Raw genomic sequence first — 24,265 nt, forward strand, 5'->3', positions numbered from 1 at the left:
TATGTCAAATAAAAGCTATGAATCAGTGCGTTACAGCTGCAGACAGATGTGTGCGCTGTATATTTATTAAAAACAATATCCACAATTTTCCAGTGCTGAAATCATTGCGTAATGTTCACTGTATTAATACTGTGTTGATTATATCCACGTTTAAGAAATATCTAAAGTATTTCAAGTAGCAAAATGCATCACGACAAAAATACATCTAATGTAAGAAATGAGTCCGGATTAAATGGCATCAAAAAGTTACCAAAATAAAGCTATTAAGATTCACTACTTTGTTATAAAATGGTATTTAAACCACACTCGCCGTTTAGTGACTATTAAACTTGGCAGCAGATTAAACGTTGTATTCTAAACAGATTTAAACATTAAATAAGCCATTAAAAGCATATTTGGTTGATTTTTCTGCTTCATAACAAAAACACGAAACGAAAACTAAAAAAAACGCTCGTAGCTGCTAAAAAAAATACAAAAAGACTCATTTCAACCAACACAAAGGAGTAAAACATTCAGCTTTTAAGGATTTTACAGATCACCAACCTGAGAAAATGGGAGAAATGATGAGTCAGCGGCTTCTCATTCAAAAGTCCTCTCGTCCAGTCGAGCAGATATAAAGGTCGCAGCGCTGCACTGCCACCTGCTGGCCACAGGCCAAAATACAACCCCCTGCAACCCAAAAAGCACTTTTCCCATGAACCACCTTCCCGTTGATCCCATTTTGAATCAAAGGTTTCCTGTTCGTGCACATTTCCTGATGTTATCTCAACGTAAATTCGACGAGCCCAGTGGGAACTCACGAGCAGCCGCCTAGTGGTCACTCGTGGTGTTGCAACTAAAACACCCTCTTTTGGCCTAAAAAAAAAGCATTTCCCCCCATAATCCTCCATTTTAAAAGAAATGTGTTGTAAACCTGACTGACAGGACACCTCAAAAAATACAGTCAGTTTTTACAGTCTCTAATATTAATTTGTAGTTCATGTCATGTTTGTGAAACCAGACGCCGTTTCCCACTTTTTCTTTCTCACTCGTGAAAGAAAAAAAAGAAGCTTTAAAACTGCATTAACTTCAGAGTTATCCACTTTGCGTCGTTGCAGATTCATTAGAGAAATCTCCTACAGTTCATACGAGCGTCTGCGCTCCCCGACGGCGAGGTGAACCCAGTTTCCAGGCGGAGATAAACCAAAGATGCAACAGTCCCGGTTTACCTGAACGGTCATTCGGCATTATTAATGTGTATAAATCCACACGGCGATATGAACCCACACGACAGTCGGCTTTTGTTTGCTTTTTTCTTTATTTTTTGTAGCCTTTTTTTTTTTTTTTTAATATTTATTATTTTTTTCCCTTTTTTCTTGCTATCCCTGCGTTTGGCACTACATACTGAGGGTGACACGTTAGATTGTTTTTAAAACAAACATCTATTTCAAAGCCTTCATCTCGTGGCAAGCAAAGTATGAATACAGCTAATAAAAATAAAGGTTTACATCTTTTCCTCCTTACTTTACACATAAAATAAAAACACTTTTTTGGACCCCCTCAAAAATGGGGGTATTAAAATATTTAACATTTGTATCACAAATCAATGTAATGACACAGAAAATAAAACATAAAAACTGTACAAAAAAACCGATAAAATTCACTTTAAAAATTGTTCTTGTGGTCAAATGATGCGAAGAGTACATAATTTCCGTTTGTTATGTTACTGACCATGAACCTAATTGATCGGAGATGCAGGTTTTACTTCTTCTGTTGGATGAAATTCAGATTGACTGGATGCCGGACGTGTGGGACCAGCGGGAAGTTGGGGTTCGGATGCACAACAGAACCTGAAGGACCGAGAAAAGAATTACAACAAAGTCGGCGCTATTGGAAAACGCGAGACAACGTACTTATCAGCAGTTATAACAGAACAAAGTGTTTATCGCGTCGGACCTTGGGCCACGAAGGGTTTGCCGGGCTGGAAGCCTCCGTTGCCCTGCTGGATGAAGCTCTGGGGCATCCTGTAGGGCCAGGATGGAGACAGGGCGTACTGGGGCGTTTTGTTGTGCTCCCACGACCGAGAGCCTTGGTTCACACCGACGAACTGAGCCGGGTGGCCGGACTCTGTTCAGACAGGAAGAAGAAGAAACACCACACATGTACAGTGACTCTAGTGAAAGATAAAGAGGAGGAGAAGAGCCGCATTTGAAAAAGTTGAGTCCAGTTTTTGAAAGGAAAATCTGTGGTTTAATAAAAAGGTTTTTTTAAGTGGTGCGTCTCACCGTTTTAACGACCAACTGTGAAATGTTCTTCGTGAGCAACTTAACACCAAATTGTAGCTTAAACAACCTTCATGTCTGAAATTCAAAGTCCTGTTGTTCAATTTAAAAAAAAAAATATTTTGTAAATAAATGTAATCTGTAATTTCTTTTCACACTTTTCTTAGAAAAAAAAATTCAGTTTGTTCTATTTAAAAAAATAATTCTACCTATATTGTTAAACTGCTGTGATGACTGCAGGATTAATAAAGTCTTATCTTATCTTAAAGATTTTAAATTCTTGCCGGTTGCTTCGGGTCAGTGTGAAGTTGCTCTTTAAAGACAAAGCTAGAGGAAGAAGCAGCCAGACGGAGCCACCGCAGTTCACCCAGTAACTACCTGACTTCACCACAGTGCCGTTTCCCATCAGTGAGCCCGGTTGTGCGAGGTGGTTGTGCCAGTGTCCGTCCCGTCCCGGCCCCCCGATGCCCAGCTGCCTCCCCGCCGGCTGGGCGAAGATGATGCTGGGGTCGTTCAGGTTCATGGGGTTTCCCCCGGAGCCCGTCGGACTCCCGTTGCCCGACGCCGAGCGCAGGGCGAATTTGAGGCCGGGCGGGGAGGGAGCGGCGGGAGAGGCCGCGGTGAGGACCGGTCCGTGGATGGGCCAGGAGGTGGAGGGGAGGTGGACCGGGTGCCCCGGGGACTGGTGCTGGTGGGCGGGCAGAAGCCCCAGTGCAGTGAGCGCCGCTGGGTGATACTGACCCGGGTGGGAGGTAGGAAAGCTGAAGAGAGACAGCGGCACCGCGGGGAGACCGGGCGGCTTCTGAGGACCGGCAGAACCGCTCTTATTGTGGGAGGGCTGGGGGGAACTGGAGGCCTGGGAGGCGCACGGGGGGACAGCGGTGGGCTGCGGGGAGTAGGGCGGAGTCTGACGACTGTCCGACTGAAAACAGAAACAATCAGACAAAAGTCACGCTTTGATTTATTTAACTGATGTCCGAACCGTAGAAACACCGAGAGGACTAAAGGAGCAGTTCGCCCAAATTAGTTGTGACTTTACTTCCCAAATTTAAAGATGTGACGGTGTTTCTGATTTTAATTGTGACATTAGTTAATGCACACCAAAGAAATCTGAATAGTTTTTCCAATTTGCACTCATTTTATCAACAACAACCTCTGGGAGCTCAATTAGACAGAAGGACGAAGGTCTGAAACATGAATACTGAAGTGATACTCACACATTCAGACGGCTGCCTGGACCTCCCGGGACAGTCTGCGGCTCCCTGGGGGATCGGGATGGACTGGGAGCTCACGATACTTCGTACCATGTGAGGAGCTGCGGGAACACAACGGGCTGTTTTTAATGCTGAGAATATGAAGCTTGGAAAAGGGATTTTAAAGTTTAAAATTTAAAATAAAAAAATCCAGTAAACACCAAGAACTGTCATTCCTCCTTTGATAATATTCGGTGTTTAAGGAGCTCCTCTCACCTGGAGCCCCGGTGGCTCTTTGTTTGAGGTGGCGGTACTCGGGACAGTCTCTCCGTACGTGACCCATGTCCCCGCACTGGAAGCACCGGCGGTCCTTCAGCTCTCGCTCTTCCTCTTTGATGTCCTCGTCTTTGTCGTTCTCCTTCTTCTTCATCCTGGCAGAAAAAGATAAAAAAATAATAATCATAATAATAAAAGAACGTCAACAACACATTTATACAAACTACAATGATTTCCTATTCAGGAAATCTCTGGCATCGACACTCGGTACGATACACGCCGTAGAAATGCTATTTCTCTGGACTGTTACCTGAGCTGCAGGAATAAGTGACCTCGCTGCTGCTCTGCGTTCACTCTGAAAGCCGAGATGGTTTTCTAAGTTTCCCTGAACCTTTTTCTCACCGTGCTGCTGATATCTAACGGCGTCTATGTCTCGTGTCGGACGGCCGTCGTCGGTGCTGGCGAGAAAATAAACGCTGACAGCTTCGAGTAAAAAAAAAAAAAAAAAAAAAAAAAAAAAAAATCCTTTCAGCTGATTTTAGATGGATTTGATGGAAAAATGTGTTAAATAACTTTGAACACTATTACGAGAAGTTATGAGAACACAGATCGGAAGTTGAATTTGCAGCATGTTTATTACTTCTCAGGCGTTTCTCTTTTCTTTTTTTTTTTTTATTCTACCACAGCGGGAGTAAAACCTTCAGGAATGAAGCGGGGACAACCTGCGTCTCTTCGGACAGTCCTTCATGTAGTGTCCGATCTTCCCGCAGATCCGGCAGCAGCGGTCGTTGGGCGCCAGCTCGCCGTCCGTCAGCACCTTCGAGTCGAAGAAGTAGTCCTGTGGCGGAAAGCGTGTTTTAAACACAAACAAAAACATTTAATGGCGTGAATGTGAGCGTGGAGGAGACGGCTGGTGAGCGACGTACCACTTCGGTGCCGGGAACCGGATAGAAGGGAGTCCCAAACAACTTCCTGCCGTTTATAAAGGCCTTCATGATGAAGTTCGTCACTGGAGGAGGAAGAAGAAGAAGAGGCGGCGTAAAGGGGGCGGGGCATCTTCACAGTTTGATGTCGTCTTAGATAATATAATATCAGGATATGACATAATTGTTTTCTCTACCTGGTTTTAAACGCTGTGACGTTACGTGTTTTACTGAACTGACCGTCATTTGCTTTTAGCCACAACATGGACGATGACTTATCAAAAATCTGACTTCTTTTTTGACTCTATTTTACTCTTACTGTTATTTTAGCTTTTAATCTACCTTCTACATTTCTATTATCTCTATTGTTTTGCATGCATTGGTCTTTTTGAAATTGGCTTCTTTTTTTTCCCCCTTTCTTTTAATTGTCTTTAAATTGTGCTTAAATTCTAATAAACTTTTCTGGTCTACAACAGTCTGTCTTATTATTGGCCTGTCAATCAACTGACAAGCACCAAAATGTACAAAAAGTGCTCTACAAACAAAGTTCGATCGATTGATTGATTTAGCAAAGACCCCAAAAACAAACAACATATTTTTGGGTCAAAAATAAAAGACAAATGAACAAAAGCATTTACTTTTGCGAGAAACTCCGGCACCGAGGTTATGATTCAAATCGAAGGGATCTGAGAAGGAGAGCAGACGAGTGAGTAGAAGACAACGAGTCTGGCGGTGAAGTTCGGAGGCGACGAGCGGAGACGCACCTTCGATCGCGATGCATTTGCTGGTCCACTGTTTTTCAAAGGTGGTGAGCCGCTTCCTCTGGCGGATGCTGATGACGTGCTCTTTGAAGTCGAACTCCTCGGTGTAGAAGCGGAGGAGTCCGAGCCACAGCTCGCCCACCGACTCCGTGTTCGGCGGATGCTCGGAGAGACGCCGGCGCTGTGGGGAGGAGAGACGAAACGTTCAAAAAAACAAAACCAAAAAAACACGGGACTTTAATTGGGCCCGAGACAGCAGGAAGCAGGACACGGGAGAAAAAAAGATTCAACTTACCAGATCCTCAAGATCATCAAAAAAGAAAGCGTTCCAGCCGTCCACCATCCGCTGGGGAACCGTCCGCCCGTCAAAGATCTAAACAAAAGAAAGAAAGATATTTCAATTTAATTCTATTCGTTCGATCTGGTCTCTGCGGTGATTATTGTGCGGTCGGTACCTCCTGCAGGACGGGGATGACCGGCGGCTGCCGCTGCTGCAGGAAGTAAAGCACCATCAGGATGTAGGCGTACGACGAGAGGCTTCCTCTGGACGCGTCGCCGATGTCGCAGCGCTGTGAGCACCCGGGCGGGTGGAGTTAGAGCAGGACACAATGTCAATCAAACTTCAGTTTAAAATCAGAGAGCTGTTCTTAAGTTCAAAATTAGCCTTGTTAGGATATCAGCAGGTTGGACACGGCTTCTATTTCCATTTTTTTGATGTTATATTTTTGCCAAATAAGCTTCCAGTAGTTCTTGTTTGCAATTTGAAAACTGAAGCAAACTTTAAAATCTCTGCCGAGATCTAAACTGTTTTTTGTTTTTTTTCCAGTGACAATGATCATCAGAGATAATTATATTTTCTGGAAGTACTCATCGATGTGTTTCATGTCTGTTTCTGAATGTTAAAAACAGTAACCCCCCCCCCCTCCACCACCGTAATGTTAATCCCATCAAATGGGCCTTAAGTGGATATTTGGCATGTTGTTACATTAAAATGCTTTTTACTGTGCCGTTCAGTTCTTACACAAAAACATGATGATGATGATGATGTCACTAAATATAGACACTCAGAACACTTTAGACCGAAGTGTTGAACAGCTCGACTGAAGCAACCAGCAAAAACAGGCTTGTGACAAAAAACAAGCTTCCCTCTTTACGCTGAGCAAAAGATTCATAATCAGACAAAGTCTCAGAAATGAGAAAGCTGCTTTAATAAAAGGTGTTTTGTATAAAGCTTTAAACTTCTGACCTCTGAAGAACAAACTCTGGTTTACTTTGAATCTGAGCGTCTGATTTGTTGTATACACCGTTACGCATTAAATCTTTATAATAATTGTATTTAAATGCGAACAAGCCCAGATATCAAAAATGTTTTCTTGAATGTGAGAAACGGGGACGTTTTCTGGAACGATTCTGAGAATATCAATTAAATTAGGGCATAAATACACACTCGAAGGAGGAACTAGAAACGAAGTGTTATTGTGTGACCGTACCTTTGCGAAGACCTTCATGGTGTATCCCAGGAACTGCACGCGTGGATCCAGAGCCGCGTACGCAGCCAGCATCCTGGTGTTGTGTTGAGCCTGCAGAGAGACCGTCCGTCCACATTAACTCACAACAGATTAAAAAAAAAAAAAAAAAATGCACGACTCGGCGCTTTCTGAGCAGGAGGCGCCTCGTCCGCTCACCAGGGTGTTGTAGAGGCTGATGTCGCCCTCCAAGCCGCTCTGTCGGTGTTCGAACTTCACGATAGGCACTTTAGCGGTGGTGATAGGCAGGATGTTCCTCAGACCCGTGTGCTTCTTCAGCACTTTTGCGAGGCCTTCGATGATCTCTTTGCAGTTCAGCTTCTATTCGGACACATACAAAAAATAATTTTAAAACATAAATGGAGGAAAAAAACAAACAAACGCCTAAATATAGGAACGTAATGGGGTTCGATCACGGGAAGGATGCGTATTCTGCCGACCTCGGCGGTCTCGTGACCCTCCAGAGTCATGCAGATGTCGAGGTCGCTGTCGCGGAAGCCGAAGCCGTTTTTGGAGGAGCCGAACAAGCAGAGCTGGGATTTATCTGTGGACCCGAAACCAGAAGGAGATGTCAAATAAACTCCGAAAATAAAACGCTTAAATCAAAACTCTGGGGTTTGTAGAGAAATAACACGGAAATCCCTGCAGATGTCTCACAATAAATGTCTCATCAGAGCTGGAAGACTCGACCTGAAATGTTCAGGTTTCAGTTTACAAACAGGAAATATTTGAGACTTTGTGGTTTCTGCGGTAGTTTATGCTTCACGCTCACCGTTGAACTCCTTCCTTATGAACCTCTCCAGGCTGGCGAGGATCTGCTCCCTCTTCTGCTGCTCGGCGTGAGTGGGCGACAGTTCATCTGCAAACAACACATTCAGTCCCACAGATGATCGCTCCATTTATCCAATAATGAAGAGACCATTTTAAGTCATTTTCAAGAAGAAGAAGAAATAAATAAAGTCACGGTTCCCGGAACAGAAACGTGACAATCTGCTGCTTTTATTCGTCTCAGTTATGTTGTGAAATTAATATGTTGTTTCAAACTAAACACTTTGTGCTCGAGGACATTACGAAAGGACTTTTAACACAGTTTTCTTCTGCTTCTTAAGACGAGTGAATCGTTTACTCAGCAGATTGTTGTTTGTGTCGGTATTAATCGTGTGCTATTGATTGAATAAGAATAAACATACTGAACCCCCTTTTTCAGCTCAAACTACACAACAACAAAAAAAGAAAAGGTGAAATAATCTATATTTGAATTACTAATTCATGAATATGAGCCAACAGCCGCCCAGGAAATAATCAGCGTGAAGGGCAGACAGTTAAAACACAACTTTTTTTCTCCTAAATGTAAATTTCAAGCAAAACGTTCGAGTGCAGCTGCAGAGCCGTGGAGCGAGGATGAAGACGTACAGTAGCACAGCTTGCAGAGCCCGTCGAGGATTTCCCTGAAGCGCTCGTTCATCGGAGGCAGAGGCTTCAGCTCGATCTTCTTGAAGTCCTCGGGACACTCGTCCTTCAGGTGACCGTCTCGTTTGCAGATGCTGCACACGACAGTCGGAGGCTGGAACAAAAGAATTCAAAAGAAAAAAGTCCAAATATTAGAGGAGCAATTGGACAGAGTGAGCGCGGGATGATTGCGTGAATGAAAAACCTCAACCTTCCTACACTAGTTTACAGAACAACAGTTGTTCTGCGTTATCGTGCCGTCTCACAACCACTGACTCTGAAAACCAGCCGATAAAACCTCATCTGCTCCCACAGGTGAGACGATGCTTCCAGATGTTGTTATAAAAACAGTGAAAAGCTCAAATGTTTATTTTCTCTCTTTTTTTAAAAAACAGCCTAGAAACGGTATAAAACTGATTTTTCTGTCTGACTGACGACAAGAACATCTAGACAGGAAGTGAGTGGTGTTCGTGTTCGTTACCTTCCCGCCAGTGAAAATCATCCTATCAAACACGTAGTGCAGATCGTCTGATGCAACAGGCCCGTCCTTCAACGAAACACTGCCTTCCTCCTCTTCTTCCTCCTCCTCGTCCTCCTCCCCGTCCTTGTCACTGTCCGGCAGGCCGTTGGGGGAGAAGGACGGTTTGCTCCCCTCGCTGAGCACCATGTCCGTGAGGCTGGCGTCTAAACTCTTCTCATCTCTTTTTCTGGACGGATTCGAACCACCTTCGTCGTCGCTGTCGGGCTCCTCGTCCTCCTTCGACGGCCGCTGCTCCTTCTGAGCGCTCAGACTTTTTTTGTCCTCGTCCTCCTCGTCCACACATGCAGCCTCTTTCTTCTCTGCCTCTTCCAGTGTGGCGGCCTGTCCCGCTGCCTTCTTGTTCCTCTGCCGTCCTCCGGCTCCTCTTTTCTGGGGGCAAGCGAAGTATTTGTAGGCCGAGCGGAAGCGCTCCTGAATGTACTCGAACACCATTTGGCTGTTCAGGCTTCGTGCGACGTTCCTCTTCAGGGCAAAAGGATCTAGAAAAAGAAGAAAAAGTGAGTTTCTGATATTCCTCCAGAACAACCGGCAACCAGCAGCGACGTCACCCGTCACTTTATGAACGTTATGAATCCTCCAGTTCAGATTTTCACCATCTTTGCTAGTTCGGTGCAGTTTGAAACAGGAAGTGACCATATTTGGACGAGCTGGGGGAGGAGCCAGCAGGTGGATCTGACCGATCTGATTGGAAACCTGACGATACTACGTCCCGCCCACCGATAGCTGTAGCCTGACTGCACCACAGGCCTGTCAATCAAACAGACACGCCCCCAAAAACAGGTCTTCTTGAATCTTCTTTTCTAATGAATGAGGGATTATTTTCAGATGGACCTCCAGAAAACTAAGAAGAAGGAGTGACTTTAGCTAACAACACCGAGAGAACTGATGGACACATTTTATTCACTTTGGATTTGATGAGAGAAGTTGAATGGGAGTCTATGGAGCCGGAGGCTTTTTGGAGCCGACCTCTAGTGGCACTCGCTGGTATTGCAGCTTTAAGGACGCTTCCTTATCAGCCTCATTTTTCGTAGCCGGAAGCTATGAACACTTTTATGCTCCAGACCTTTTAGGACGACTTTTACAACAGAGTGGTCTCTTACCTTCGATAGCGAGCCGGCGGCGAGGCCAGTTCTTCACCTCTCTGGAGAGGAGCTCCTTCAGGCGGATGCTGATGATGTATTCCTCCAGAGCAAACTCCAGTGTGTAGAAACGCAAGAGCTCCAGCCACAACTGGCCGAGGGACACGCCTTTACCCTGGTCCAAGGTCAGGCGGGTCTGTAAGGGACAGTAACGAGAGATCTGCTAAATCCAGCAAAGCAGAAAGATCAACTCTGGCCCCGCCCACAATAAATTCTCGTCCACCGCATGTGAGCGCGTGCTGCAGGATGACTCACCAAGCCCTTCGAGTAATGAGCATCGTTGGGTTTGTTCTGCTCCGGCTTGTGTCGGCCTTCCCCCCGGGGCTCGTTCCGGTTCTCCCCCCGTCCGTCCGTGGAGGTCGGAGGTCGGCGCTCCCACCGGACGAACGTGTCCGACGTGATTCCGGTGAGATGATACTCGTCCACGCGCTTCACGTCGAAGTCTTCGATCTGCAGCAGAAACGTGACGCCGAACACGTCACGAGAGGTGGGGGGAAAAAAAGAAGCAAAAAAGACGTGGCTGTTTGATTTATTCTTCAGATAATCGTTTCTGTTCTTTCTGGGCCACTTCATGTGGTTTTCAGCCTTCACAGACTGATATTATAGACACAGAAGAGGAAGTAGACTCGTTCTTGTTTGCTTGCACAGCTGGAGATGTTTCATTTCACAGAACGGGAACATTTGGGTCTCTCCAATTTTAGATTTGTTACATTTTTTTAAATTTTTACTACGTTGTCATTGGTTACATAATTACCACATGTTGCCTAGCAACAGCAAAACATCTCCGCAACAACAACAACAACAACAACAGAAATTCCCTCAGTCTGACGAGGTGTAAACAACAATCTGACTCGACAAGTTCCATGAAATCCAACAAACATAATTCAGACTTCACACGGGAACAAAACAAAAAAAACAAAAACTTACATCCACGTTTAATGGATTTAAAAATCAAACCACTGCGTTTAATTTATTGACGGCTACTTAATAAGCTCCCCTGAATGCGAACATGCAGTCACACAACACTTCGGGTTGGCGAGGGGTTGCCATGGCGCCCCACTGAACAATTTACCAACACATAGTGGTTTATGGGATGACAAAAAAAAAAAGAAAGAAGAAAAAAAACAAAAAAGAGGCGCAGTTATTGTGTCCTCTAAATGTCCGTCTGCGGAAAGGAAGTGAGCTTTAAGGAATGTCGTCAGCGTGTCGTCAGCGTGACTCGATGTCCCACATCTGGATGAACCAGCTCAGCGAGTCACCGTGTCACTTATCATAATGACAGGTGCCATTTTAACACTTGACTTCCTCTGATTTACTCGCTGCTCGGTTTTTAGACTTTACAATAAAAACAGCTAATGATCTGTTAACAAGCAGCCTCTGTGAACCTGAATGACATACTTCCTATTCTTCTCTGTCATCACGAGTCTCTCGAGGCACAAACTGCCTGCAGGTCTTATAAACAAGGAAGTTCACTTCAGCAACACGTTTCCACCTCCGCTTATCGAAACAGTACAGGCCAGTTATTCCTCGATGCTGCGTGCACTGAAGTGTTAACAGAGGTTTCAGAATTTTTTTTTTATAAATTAAGTCTTTGTGAAATGGGTCAATCTCATATTTCAAACTGAATAAATATAAATTTTGCATCTTTAAAGAATTTAAAAATGTATTGCAGCGTCAGCTCTGTTTTTCCTCATCGTTATGCAAATATATGCCACATAGTCTTCTAAAAATAGATGTTTTTTTTTAAATCGAATTCAATTTTCTAAACAGCAGCAGAGTTAACGTGTCTGCTCATAATAATAAAGACTCAGTTTTCCCTCCACATCTTGGGTTCAAACATGTTTATCTTTAGGTTAGGTTAGGTTAGGTAGTTACTTTATTAATCCCCGAGGGGAAATTTTTTCGCTACAGCAGCAATAGATAATAATAGAATAATAGAAAAGCAATAAAATAGCAGTAAAAAATATAAAATATAAAATGCACAGTATATACAGTACAGTATATATCTATATATATTATATACAAACAACCAAGAAACACAGTCAACAGTGTTATTTTTATGTGATGGATTTTGCCAGAGGTGAGTCTGTGTTTAGAGTCTGTGTACCAGGTGTTCAGGTGTCAATTTGCATACAGTAAAATGAGTCCTACTGCTGCCTGAAGAAAGTTTGAGCAGACAACTCGGATGTGAAGTCATTTCAGTCACGTCATCGTGATCATTTTTTTCCTCGATTGCTCAAAACAGGTTTGTCATTTATAGAATTATAGAGAGAAACATGTAAAGAGGAGGTGAACGCAGAGGACACAGTTGAAATCATTCACTCACCCAGTGGCCCAGGTAGACGGGGAGGATGGGCTCTTTCCTCTGCTGCAGGAAGAAGATGACCATGAGGGCGAAGGAGTACGAAGGGATCCCGCCTTCAGCCTGGCAGTCGATGTGACACAGCTGCAAAGATAAAAAAAAAAAAAAAAAAAAAAAAAAAACGGCTTTCAGACTGTATTTTAGCTTTGATCCAAAATGTAAAACTGAAAGTAAATCCTCCCTGAATCAGTTTAAGTCCATAATTATTTACCCGTTGAATCGGTGTCATCACGTGTTATCTAATAAACCAACTGATTAGTAAAAGACCCAAACCAAAGGCTCGTTTCTAAGACTTAGCGATCAGCAGAATGATTTTCTTTATGGGTCTCTCCTGTCAGATGTGTTGTCGGTGCTGAGTCCCAGTCTTACCCTCGCCCAGTAGCGGAAGGCCAGCACCAGAGGAACCAGCCTGGGCTCCAGTTTAGCCAGCGCTGCCAGGTGATTGGTGGTCAGAGAGGCAACTTCATTGCCCGCACTCACTTTGCACAACAGGCCGCTGTGCAGAAACAAGTGAGGAGTGACTTCATTACGAGGTAATTGGCTTGTATAAGAGCTTTGATATGGGATTTGTTAAAAAAATAAAATAATTAGAAACAAAAAAAAAAAACACACATATACTCGGCTGCAGGCTTGATATGTGATGCACTGCTCTTTCTTTACAAGAGGACTTTTTTCTGGTGGCGTCTGACACACAGCAAGAACGTTAACAATCACGTAACACAGCGCCGCGGTGCTGTCGGAGATGGACCCAATCACGAAAAAGATTTCATTCTCTTAATTAAAGTTACAAACTCAATCTCAATAATCAGTCAGAGGAAACGCAGATATAATTCTAAAAATAGAATTATACATGAAGAGATAGCAAAAATTTGAACCGGCACTGACCTGCTGACATCCCGACAAAACACTGCAGGAACTTTGGCATGAAAATCTGACTCGACCTCAGAAAATTCAGCTGGAAGAGAGAAACAAAAAAAACAAAAAAACAAAGTGAAGGACTTTGAAGAAGGCTGCACAAACACCTTCACACAAAATAACATTAAATATCCGAACTGCTTCTATAAAGTCCTTAAAGAGAAACATTTTATCTTGAGTTGGGGACACAAGCGGATCGGGAGCGAGACAGAGTCCTGCTACATCTTAATCTGCAGGTTTATGCAACTTAATCCCGATTAATCAGCTAGAGTTCAAATTCAAAATACACCGAGCTAAACTTACGGCTTTTTTTGAGGATTTCCAGCACTTGGATCAGGACTTCAGGTTGTGTCATCTGAAAAGAGAAATATAAAATGAACTGAGACTCTAATGTCACTGTGGACTTGCAATGTCCTTTAATGTTATTACAGAAAAAAAACAAAAAACATGAGGATTTGGTGAAACGGCAGAAGCCGACTCACCGAGGAAGGGTGGGTGACGTCGATGTTGATGTCACTCGTCTTGAAGGCAAACCGGGTGAGACAGGAACCGTAGAGACGGAGAGAGCAAGCTGCAAAACCAGAGAAGACGTCATACAGGACGTTTCACACTCAGCGAGACCGAAACCGTGCGGGTGAACACTCGATGCCGAAGATCAGCGAGGTCTAATTTCAGTGGTACTGCAGAAGTGTTTCGTGACGTCGTTATAAACCCGGGATGAGCGACGCCGCGGACGTACCGGAGAGGTGCCTCTTTATGATCTCCTCCATCCTGACGACCATGTGCCTTCGGACCTCAAAGTCCTCCTCCGAGATGCCGTGCAGCCGGGCGGTCTCCAGGACGGCGGCGTCCACGGCCCTCAGCTGGGCGGGGGAGGGGGGCGGCAGGGCGCGCAGCTCATTCTCCTCCTGTTTCTCCTAATTACATCGCGACCGCGGAGGCGAAAAGCATCAGTTCAAATCCCACTTTAAAACAAACAAACAAAGAAAGAAATCCCAGGGAACGCACCGTGATGTTCTTCTTGTGCCTCTTCTCCTTGATGTGTTTGTGTGCTCCTTGAATGTTCTCGATGTGCACCGAGCACAGCTTGCATAAGTATTGGTAGTTCGGGTACTCGGGCGACTGCTGTAAAAAACAAAAAAGAAAAGCAGGTGAAAGGGATCAGTTTCTGTTTCTCGTAGTTTTTCCACAGAAAATGGGGATTTGTCCTTTTTGTTCTCCAGCGGATGACACATCCAGATCAACCAGATGGTGGAGACATGAAACAAAAGTGAAAGTGAAAAATGGAAAGGCTAAGTTTCTATTCTCATACTTATTATTCAAAAACAAAACAAAAAACACCTTACTTTATTTTGTCTTAATACCAAACAACTGTTTGACATAACTGACTTTAATTTGGGTTGAGATTGACTGACTGTAGTTTCAACATGCAATGGTATAAAATGTATTCAGAAAAAAGCAGCAAATTCTCATAAAGAAAAGGCTGAAACCAGCTAAATATATTTAACTGATAAATGACTTAAAAAAATAAATAAAATAGGCCATCAAAACGTCAGCTTAACTTTCTCTCTGTTTCTGCCTGATTTAACGACACATCCCCCACAAATGAAACTCTCTTTGAAAGAACTAAAGCAGAGAAGAGGTCTTGGTCCTCCTCATGTTTCTGAATAGGCGTGCAAATTACTGAGATCCGAAGTTGTTTGGCAGATATATTCAGTTGCAAACGAGCACCGAGCAGATCAGAGGCGATGAGGCCGCTTCCTTACCTTCAACAGCCGGTGGATGTAGTCTCTGTGGAGGCGCTCCTCCGCCTGCCGGAGGCCCAGCTGCTGCTCCGTCAGGGGTCCGTCCTCCGCGGCGGGCATCGCCTCGGTGCCCTCTTCGACGGGCCGATGCATCGATGCTGCAGCTTTCACCGCTGCAAGACAGCAAAGACGGGAGGAGTTTACCGGAGATGCAGAAGAGCGGCTTGGATCGTCTCGGGAGGAACTCCTGGTAAACCCACCATGGGACTTGTCCTTCGCCGGGGCTCCGGCGGAGCTCTTGGCCTGCTCTGCGAGGCCTCTCTTGGGTGTGCCGGACACTACAGGAGAGCGGGTCTCTCTGTTTGCTGAAGGGCTGCTGTCCGCGGAGACGGACCACCTGGAGTCGGGAGCTTGTGTCGCCAGCTGCTGCTGCTGCGAGCTCGCCGCTCTTCCTTTGCCTCGGTCCCCGGAGCTCGTTCTTCCGGTCAGCCGGGTCAGTCGGGAGGGCCGGCCTCTCCTCTTGTCCTGGTGGGTGTCTGCAGAAGTCTTGCCCGGCCCGCGGCTTACCTGGCTGCCTACACCGTGTTCATCCTTTGCAGCGGTGAGGTTTTCCCTGCTGCGGGGCGCATTGGACTTCTCACCGGACAAAGCTTTGGCTCCTCTGGGCTGAGAGTGTTTCACTGATTTGACCGGACTTACGGACTCATCCATCCCTCCTGTCCTGCTGCTCTCGTCCCCGGTGGAGTCAACACCACACTGAAGATGACCAGGGAGGCAGGCCACCTAAATTCTGGGCACAAAAAAAAAAAGAAGAAAGAAATCATGACTATCGGTTTTACTAGCAAGATTACAGAACAAATAGTGCTGCAATAATAAATGGTGACACTTTCAGGAACTAAATACAGATGTGAAACTACTTGTGATCTGCTCAGTCTCTGCTACAGAAATCTTTAGTAATCCAAAGAACAAGAAAAGCTTCTGATTGTTCTTGTATTTTTCATTTTACAAACGGTTTTGGTGCAAGTTTTAAATTTATTATAAAAGATTAACAACATATGTTGAATTTGGATTATTTTCAAATCAAATCAGACCAGAATGATTTCAGAGTGACAGAAGCAGTGGGAGATGGTTTCCTTGATCAGTCCCACATTTTGTTTTTTAAATCGTCTACATGCATTTTTCAAAATATAAGTTCTGACTCATGAATATTTTCTCTTCGTTAGTTAATGTGGTTATTATTGACTATATTAACAGATAATAACTCCCGTCACAATAAAGTGTCATACAGAAGTGAAAACGCTCGTTGTGGTTTCCGAGAACTTAAGATCAATAAAAATGTACAAAACCAAGAACAGGAAGCTGAGAACGAGCAGCACATTCTCCCAAAGTCCTTTTTGATTTGATTTCTTCTTTTTTTATGCATTTGTATGTATTGATTTGACAGTGGAGTTTGACAGGTCACCTGGGACTCGAACCAGGGACTCGCTACTCCAACCACGACCATTCGGACATCGGGTCGCACTCTAATAAACCAACCAATATAATAAACTATATAATTACCAATACATTTTCTTCCAGATCCTTTAAAATCTAGCAAATAAAAACCACAGTTCAGAACCAGAAAGAGAATGTGGGCCTATAGCTAACAGAAAGCAGTTATCGAACTTAGGTTTGTTTAGTACAGTGAAAATAGTCTAAAAACATATTCACCCCCCCCAAAAAAATTTGACATTATTGATTATTCTGCAGACCATTTTCTTAATTCATTATTTGGTATCTAAAGTGTCAAAAACAACATAAAAAAAGCCATCAGATTAATCCGTGCTGAACTTTCAAATGTCTTCTTTTGTTCCAACAGCAGTCGATTATATAAAACAGAGAAAAACATATCCTCAAAGAATTTGTGGCATTTTTGCGCAAGCAAGTTATTGACATAATTTACAGTTAATTATCTGTTGATTAACAACTCTATTATATGGCTGGTTGTTGCAGCTGCAGAAGAAACTAGCCAATTACACCTCTAACTATTCTATTAATAAGTAATATGTTCATAAAGCTAAAATAAGAAACCTTGTACGGTTTTTAAACTTCTCAAAAGCTTCACCGGAAACGTAATATTGCATTTCCTGTATGAAAGGTGGTATACAAATAAATGGTATTATTGTTGTTGTTGTTGTTGTTGTTGTTATTAATCATCACGAACACAGCTCATACGTAAACAGAGTCAGGGAAGACGTCAGGTGTCCAAACATACATCCACCTTCCTGCTCACGGGTTGGAGGTCGTCGCGGCAAGGGATGACGTCACCACAACACTGGTTAGCTCAACTTCCACAACAGACACGAAAAGTAGGGGGGGGGGGGAGGAGGAGGGGGGGGGGGGGATACACACACACACACACACACACACACACACACACACACACACACACACACACACACACACACACACACACACACCGACGAACGGAAACACTCACCATTAAATACAAAACCCGAATGTGTTTCCTTGTGCTGCGGGAGGTGGAGGAGGAGGAGGAGGAGGTGGTGGTGGTGGTGGTGGAGGAGGAGGAGGAGGTGGAGGAGGTGGTGGAGGAGGAGGTGGTGGAGGAGGAGGTGGAGGAGGAGGAGGGATTCGCGTTGACTTTCCAGGAGCGACGTTTTTCTCTTGGCCGCGGTCAGCCCGTCTCCGTCGGGCTAACTGTCGTTAGCCGCCGCTGCGCCCGGTCGTCCGGTTGAAGCCTCGGAGGGGGGAGGTGGGGGGGGGGGGGAGGAGGAGGAGGAGGAGGGAGGAGGAGGAGGAGAGGGGGGGAGGGAGGGAGGGAGGAGGAGAGGGGGGAGGGGGGTAAATAATACTGGCACTCAGTTGCCACCACAGCAAGCAAGTCATTAAAAAGCGGATAAACGAACCGACTTCGACCGCTCCAGGCGCACGGGAGCGCGTGTTGACTCACTTCGGGGCTCTGAGCTCGATCTCCGGATCCCCGTTCAGCTGTCTCCGCGGCTCGCGTCCACATTATGGTTTTCTAATCCCACGGCCCTGCTCAAAACAGCAACCACTGACGCCATGTTTAATACATCGCCCCGCTGCATTGTGGGAGTTGCCGAGTTGATGATGAAGAGGGGCGTGAAGCGTGCCGCGTTCAAGGACCGCTCGGATAAATATGTTACTCTAAATACAGTAGTCTTTGTCTTTGTCTTTGTCTTTTTTTTTTTTTAATCTTTTTGTTCTGTTTAAAACATTTTCAGTCCACGTTTGAAATAAAATATAGACCGACATACAAATATTTGTCTGCATAATTTAAAGATTATTTAACAATAAAGTTGCTCCCTTAATGTGAGAAGGCCTCTCGCCCTGAGTGTAACCGATTTGAGTTTTATATCATATTATAATTCACAGCTCAGTTCACAAATAACCAACAGAGTTAGAGCTCAACTTTTTTAAATAATTTCGTACCTCTTTGCGGTGACTTATGGATCAATGATGTCTTTTATGTTCTGGTTGTTGTTTTATGTCACTATTGTACCTGTTTGTGTCAGAGATGTAGTTTAATTTAATTTTAATTTCAATTTTGCTTTTGGTTTAAGTTTTTTTTTTTTAAGATTATTTAATGTTTTATTTTTGTTCGACTTTTTTTTAAATTTGTGCTTGAATGTTTTTAATTATTTTATTTTTGTTTTGTTGATGTTGTTTGGGTTTTTGTGCGTTTGAAAAAACATTTTCAAAAGTAAAGTTAAAAAAATGAAAGGTGATTTTGTTAAAGATGTGGAAGGCCATAGTTTTTTGTTCTTTTTTTGTTCTGACAAGGGCTGATACTGAATACTATTATATAAATGGTCCTCTGCGGCCACCGTAGACATACGCTTTATTATCTCAGTCAAAATGTAGAAATGAACAGCCTTTACCTCCCTTGGTTTGTGATCTTGTATCTTTGCTTTATTTTTTTGAGCACATACGGTACGATTATATTCAAAGATAAAACTTTAAAAGGGTATAAGTACCAAAAAGGAATTAATATTTGTGAACATGCTGATGTCAGCAAGTCATATTATATATCTTTCAACCTTAACTTCCCATGATGTCTCAGGCAGAAATGCTCTTTTACAATGAAGAGAAAACACAATTAATCTTTAAAAATGTTGCACCATTTCCATTCTGCTGGCCTTCCTCAATAATAGTTTGGATACAGGAGCGTGGGGGGCTGAAAAATATGGGACCCTCTGGGACCCAGTTTGTGAAAACTTCTCTTTGGGAGGAACAAGCTTGTTTTCAGTCCGCAGAGAGTTCAGGTTTTGTTCTGCAGTTTTGGCTTGTGTTCATTTGTTGGGCTTTTATAATAAGTAGGCCATGGTGAGCAGGCCTTCATTTGCCTAATGAGCCGAGAGTTTAAGGTGGAAAGGTTTGTGCTCCAGTTCTTTTGTATCCAAAATGCCTTCAAAATAAAAGCTGGAGACTCCTCATCTACAACAAGACAATCATAACGTCCAGTTGACGACAAAAATATTCTGCACTGGTTTTTTTAATGACAATAAACATCATTTACAAGCTTTTTTTTTTTTTTTTTTTTGCAGCTTTGTATTCTATCTTAATTTTATGCTATTGTTTACTGTAAAATGTAAAAGGTCCCTGAATTTTATGTTATTTATTTTTTTAATGTTTTTGCCAGGTAACTGTGAAAAAACCCCCAAAAGGTGTCAAAGTTTACTATTAAAGAAAACACAGAAAACTAGCAAATGTTTTCATTTTCATTTGTATGTGACTTTTTTTTTTTTTTGAAACCAGGCTTTAGTTAATGAGCTAGGCCTGTCATCATCTGATCATTTATGCTCTAAAATACTGGGGTGGTTTCTGGTTGTTGGACACAATGAAGCTGCAATTTTAGTAAAAGCCCATCGTGGCACAATTTCTTTTATTTTGAAAGTGTCGGCCGGTGCCGGAAGGGTTGACTTTCCGTTCGTAGCGTGACAGCTGGAGACCCTGAAGAAGTTTTCTCCGCTGCTGCGTTGGCAGTTTGAACCGTAAAGATGCTTCCAGCAGCTCTCACCGTGTTCCTGACTTTATTCAGTCTCACCGAGAGCAAACAGAAAGACTTTTATTCTTTTAAAGTAGTGAACAGCAGAGGGAAGCTGGTCTCCCTGGAAAAGTACCGCGGTTCGGTAAGTCCGGATCAGAACAGCTGATTTAAAAAAACAAGTTTTTTTTTACTGTACGCAGCCTCTCTTGCACGTCATCTTGCATGCATGAATGCATGAATGCTGCATGGTTGATGATTCATCCTCTTCCTTCTCTCTCAGCCTAACATTTTGCTCGTAGCTGGAACTAACACTTAACACCCTGCCGGCCGCGGGTCAGTTTGGCTGCAGCCCGCTCGCGACGTCCCCGGCTTGTAAGCCCCCCTGCGCGAGACTACGTGGCAAAGAGGCCTGCAGCCGCGCGAGCTCCGCAGCTTCCATTCAAACACGGTGCGGATCAGCTGCAGTCTGTCCACGCAGACCAGCTGCAGTCTGTCCACGCAGACCAGCTGCAGTCTGTCCACGCAGACCGCTGCTGCGAGTTCACCACCTGCAACTTCTTGCAGACTTTGTTTAACTTGTTAAATAAAACACAAGGTGGGTTTTCTACTTGTTGTTATTTAACCATTTTAAGTCATGTTGCTTGAGTGTTTTTCCATTTGAGGGAGATGTTGCAGTCTTTAACTCCACGACAGCTCTTTTTAAAAATGAAGATTTGACGATGTGGATAATAGAAGATTTTCCAACCTGTTTATCTTCGGAAATCTTACAAAAAGCAGAGTGTAAACTTTTCACATGGTTTAATTTCAATAAATCAGAGAAAACTAGAAAAAAAAGGAAAAGAAACTGAGTACAGATTTGTGGATTTGTTTTTTTGTCTTCTTTCCTCTCCCAGTAATCATCTGATGACCCCTCACATTTATTTATCAGCTGTCCCTGGAAATAAACCAGCTGCAGCAGCTCTAACAGTAAACATGCTGCTGACACATTGATGCTGCACTATTAATAATCTGATGTCGTCATATATAATAATATATTAACCAGGGGGATGAAACCAGGATTTTTTTATTTTCATACTTTAATGACATTTTATTGCTAATAAAAAAAATAAAATTGCTGTTACTGTTTAATGCTGGACTTTTACTTGAGTATTTTTTTTTTTACTTTACTGAATAATGGGAACACTTCTTTCAGCACTGATAAAAAAAATACATCACCTGATGATCAAATTAAACAATATGAAAATAAACAAACGAAAATGTACATTAACATAGGCTTTTTTATTAAAAAGTCGGTTGTAGTCAGTGCAGTTGCTTTATGTTGACAGTAGGTGTCAGTAGAGGATGAGATCACTGAATTGCCGCTCTGATTGAGGGAGAATGAGAATGCACGTGCTTATGTTTGCTCTGCTTTGAGTGAGCTGAAGCATGACGCTTTGACATGTAACACGTATTAATCTCCATTAACACTCATCAGTTTCCATCGTGTAGCGCTGCAAAGCTGCATTTTTGCTTCCTCTTGTAAAATGTTGGATTTTTAGGTGATTTAAATGAAACCATGAATGTGACAAATATTATATTTCCCTCTGAAATGCAAAGAAGTCCAACTATAAATGAGCATAAAATGGAAATACTCCGTGCTGTGCTGCAGTGCGTTACAGTGTGTGTCTGCGGCTGCAGGTGTCCCTGGTGGTGAACGTGGCCAGCGAGTGCGGCTTCACCGAGGAGCACTACAAAGACCTGCAGCAGCTGCAGCGGGACTTCGGCCCGTATCACTTCAACGTGCTGGCCTTCCCCTGCAACCAGTTCGGCCAGCAGGAGCCCGGCAGCGACAAGGAGATCGACAGCTTCGTGCGCCGAGTCTACGGAGTCTCCTTCCCCCTGTTCAGCAAAATCGCCGTCGTCGGAACTGGAACTAACAATGTCTACAAGTACCTCGTCGGTGAGTGACGTGGCTGCACTAACAAATCATTTTCCAATGACTTGTTTTGTCTATAAAATGCCAGCAAAACAAAAACAATGTTCGTGATTCCTACAGACCAGGCTATCATCTTCCATACATTTCTTATTTTTTGTATTTGTTTGAGCCAACAGTCTTTATTTTACAGTCATGTGTAACACACATTACATCTTTTTTTTAGGAGTAAGAAGCAGCAAATATTTGAAAATCTTTGCTTTAAAAATGACTAAAAGGAATATTACATTATTAAATTTGTTGAAGATAAATTTTCTGTCGATCAACGAACCACTTAATTGACTGATTGTTGCAGCTGTAATGATGTTGATAGGCTGCAGTGGGTTTGTTCTCATTGCATGAAGGAAAGGAAAGATAGGCATGTCTTAAATTAACTCAATTTCAAATTTCAGAAAATGTAAGATTTGATATTGAAGTCATATTCAGAGTATTGTTGAATTTATTTAAGGCACCTTTTTTGGTGGAAAGGCAGGTTTGCCAAAAAGTGAGACTTCTGAAATGTCAAGTTTGAAGCAACAAGAGGAATTGAAAGGAGTTTTAAAAGAACGACAAAGGAAAAAAAAAAAGAATGGAAGGAGTCAAAACAGGAAACTTATCGCAGGGATGAAAGAAGAGAAGAAAAACTGATGTCAGAAAGAAAAGTGACATGAAACCGAAAAGAATAATAAAGAGGAAAAATACAGGAAAGAAAGAAAAAGAAGAGTGAAGCAAAAATTTCAGAGAAGAAACGGAGGAAGTGCGAAGGTCAAACAAAGGTCAAACTAGTTTTGAATAAAGGAAGGAGCCAATAAACTACATGACATAAATTACATGAAAAAAAGTAGGAAGTGACAAGGTCTACATTTTAAAATTATTTCACTGTTTAAAGATATGCCCCCCGCCACACACACACACACACACACACACACACACACACACACACACACACACACACACACACACACAAATATCTTGATACTTATTTATTCTCCACAGAGTCGTCCGGAAAGGAGCCCGACTGGAATTTCTGGAAGTACCTCGTCGACGTAGACGGCAAAGTGGTGGACGCGTGGGGACCGAAAGTTTCTGTCAAAGAAATCCGACCCAAAATAGCCGACATGGTGCGGCAGATCATCTTAAAGAAGAAAGAGGAGCTTTAACAGCTCTGCGGCGTTAGTGCAGCAACTAACGGGACATGCTCGTTAGAGAACAGTTCACAGAAACCAAAGCAGATTCTTTCTGCTTTCTGAAAGCACTGATGAAGCACCACTACGCGTTTTTTCTTAATTCAATGTCAGGTTTTGTATCAGGTGTGCAACATTTTAAACCAAAGAGCTTCTGTTTCCAAATCTGTCAGTCAGTGTCAATTACGTGTTTTATTTTGTTTTTTTTATTCGTTCTGATTTGTGGAATAAACTTTTACTGTGATCACAGCGATACGTTGCTGTTGAGTTTATGTTCCACCGTTTGATGTTTTCACATCTATCTATCTATCTATCTATCTATCTATCTATCTATCTATCTATCTATCTATCTATCTATCTATCTATCTATCTATCTATCTATCTATCTATCTATCTATAATATGTAAAACATGAAGTCATTTCATAATCAATTTAAAATAAAAAAAAAAATGGATAAAGTTTGGCAAAAAGCGAACTGAGCTCACAGGAAAAAAAAGGTTAATTTGGCAGTTATTATTTATATTTTTACACAGACATCAGTCTGTTGGATCCTAATCAGTCAGAAAGTAAAACAAATTTCAACACAATAATTCAACTTTTAGGTGATTTCATGAGTCCTTCATCGCTATCTTAAGGTTGGGATGGACCCGGATAATTATAATGAAAAAAAAAAAAAAAATCCCTTGAGGCTTTTTTTCTGAGGTGACAGGAGAGGCAGAAGGCTGACTGCTTTGTTATATGCTAATACAGGTCGAACCGGTGGAACCCTACCCAAACCTAACAGGCAAGTTATTCACATTTAGTGAGCATGATATAAATACAGGCTATCTGCAGGTATTGAAAAGTCAACAGCATTTTCTCTCGGCTGCTGGAGGCAATAATGTAAAATAAATTAAAGCATGAAACACATAAACCAAAATCAGGACTCTTGTTGCTGGAGAGATTTCAGACTTTATTGTCCCCAGTTGGGGAAATTAGAATTAGGTGTGCATTATGCATGCCTCAAGAACATAAATATGAATATA

At 43.0% G+C, this 24,265-nt stretch overlaps 2 protein-coding genes across 2 annotated transcripts; one reads left to right on the forward strand and one right to left on the reverse strand.

Annotated features, from left to right (window-relative positions):
- Window positions 1-404: 404 nt before the first annotated feature.
- On the reverse strand, window positions 405-17,587 carry tut4 (terminal uridylyl transferase 4). Its single transcript, XM_069723107.1, has 29 exons — window positions 17,571-17,587; window positions 15,352-15,881; window positions 15,113-15,264; window positions 14,355-14,471; window positions 14,086-14,263; window positions 13,829-13,917; window positions 13,650-13,701; window positions 13,317-13,386; window positions 12,801-12,927; window positions 12,396-12,515; window positions 10,325-10,519; window positions 10,031-10,205; window positions 8,871-9,409; window positions 8,354-8,504; window positions 7,713-7,799; window positions 7,381-7,484; window positions 7,100-7,261; window positions 6,905-6,994; window positions 5,870-5,983; window positions 5,710-5,787; window positions 5,418-5,595; window positions 5,292-5,339; window positions 4,657-4,739; window positions 4,453-4,568; window positions 3,731-3,885; window positions 3,479-3,576; window positions 2,640-3,183; window positions 1,936-2,106; window positions 405-1,829 (listed from the first exon to the last, which is right to left on the reverse strand). The coding sequence occupies exons 2-29, from the start codon at window positions 15,800-15,802 to the stop codon at window positions 1,741-1,743; spliced, it is 4,533 nt and encodes a 1,510-aa protein (XP_069579208.1). The 5' UTR covers window positions 15,803-15,881; window positions 17,571-17,587; the 3' UTR covers window positions 405-1,740.
- Window positions 17,588-20,062: 2,475 nt separating this feature from the next.
- On the forward strand, window positions 20,063-23,493 carry gpx7 (glutathione peroxidase 7). The gene is made up of 3 exons (XM_069723108.1): window positions 20,063-20,247; window positions 21,783-22,044; window positions 23,053-23,493. Exons 1-3 carry the CDS (start codon window positions 20,116-20,118, stop codon window positions 23,214-23,216), a joined length of 558 nt encoding a protein of 185 aa, XP_069579209.1. The 5' UTR covers window positions 20,063-20,115; the 3' UTR covers window positions 23,217-23,493.
- Window positions 23,494-24,265: the final 772 nt, after the last annotated feature.

The sequence above is a fragment of the Brachyistius frenatus genome, unplaced genomic scaffold (genome assembly GCF_029030835.1).
Source record: "Brachyistius frenatus isolate BFR_SWC_R1_liver_20210118 unplaced genomic scaffold, ASM2903083v1 Contig_316, whole genome shotgun sequence".
NCBI lineage: Eukaryota > Metazoa > Chordata > Actinopteri > Embiotocidae > Brachyistius > Brachyistius frenatus.

Coding starts and splice junctions, on each gene's coding strand:
- gpx7 (XM_069723108.1), top strand. CDS start 20,116: ATGCTTCCAGCAGCTCTCACCGTGTTCCTGACTTTATTCAGTCTCACC. Junction 20,248..21,782: donor TGGAAAAGTACCGCGGTTCG/GTAAGTCCGGAT, acceptor CTGCGGCTGCAG/GTGTCCCTGGTGGTGAACGT. Junction 22,045..23,052: donor TGTCTACAAGTACCTCGTCG/GTGAGTGACGTG, acceptor TATTCTCCACAG/AGTCGTCCGGAAAGGAGCCC.
- tut4 (XM_069723107.1), bottom strand. CDS start 15,802: ATGGATGAGTCCGTAAGTCCGGTCAAATCAGTGAAACACTCTCAGCCC. Junction 8,505..8,870: donor TGATTTTCACTGGCGGGAAG/GTAACGAACACG, acceptor CTTTTGTTCCAG/CCTCCGACTGTCGTGTGCAG. Junction 5,340..5,417: donor CAAATGCATCGCGATCGAAG/GTGCGTCTCCGC, acceptor TCTCCTTCTCAG/ATCCCTTCGATTTGAATCAT.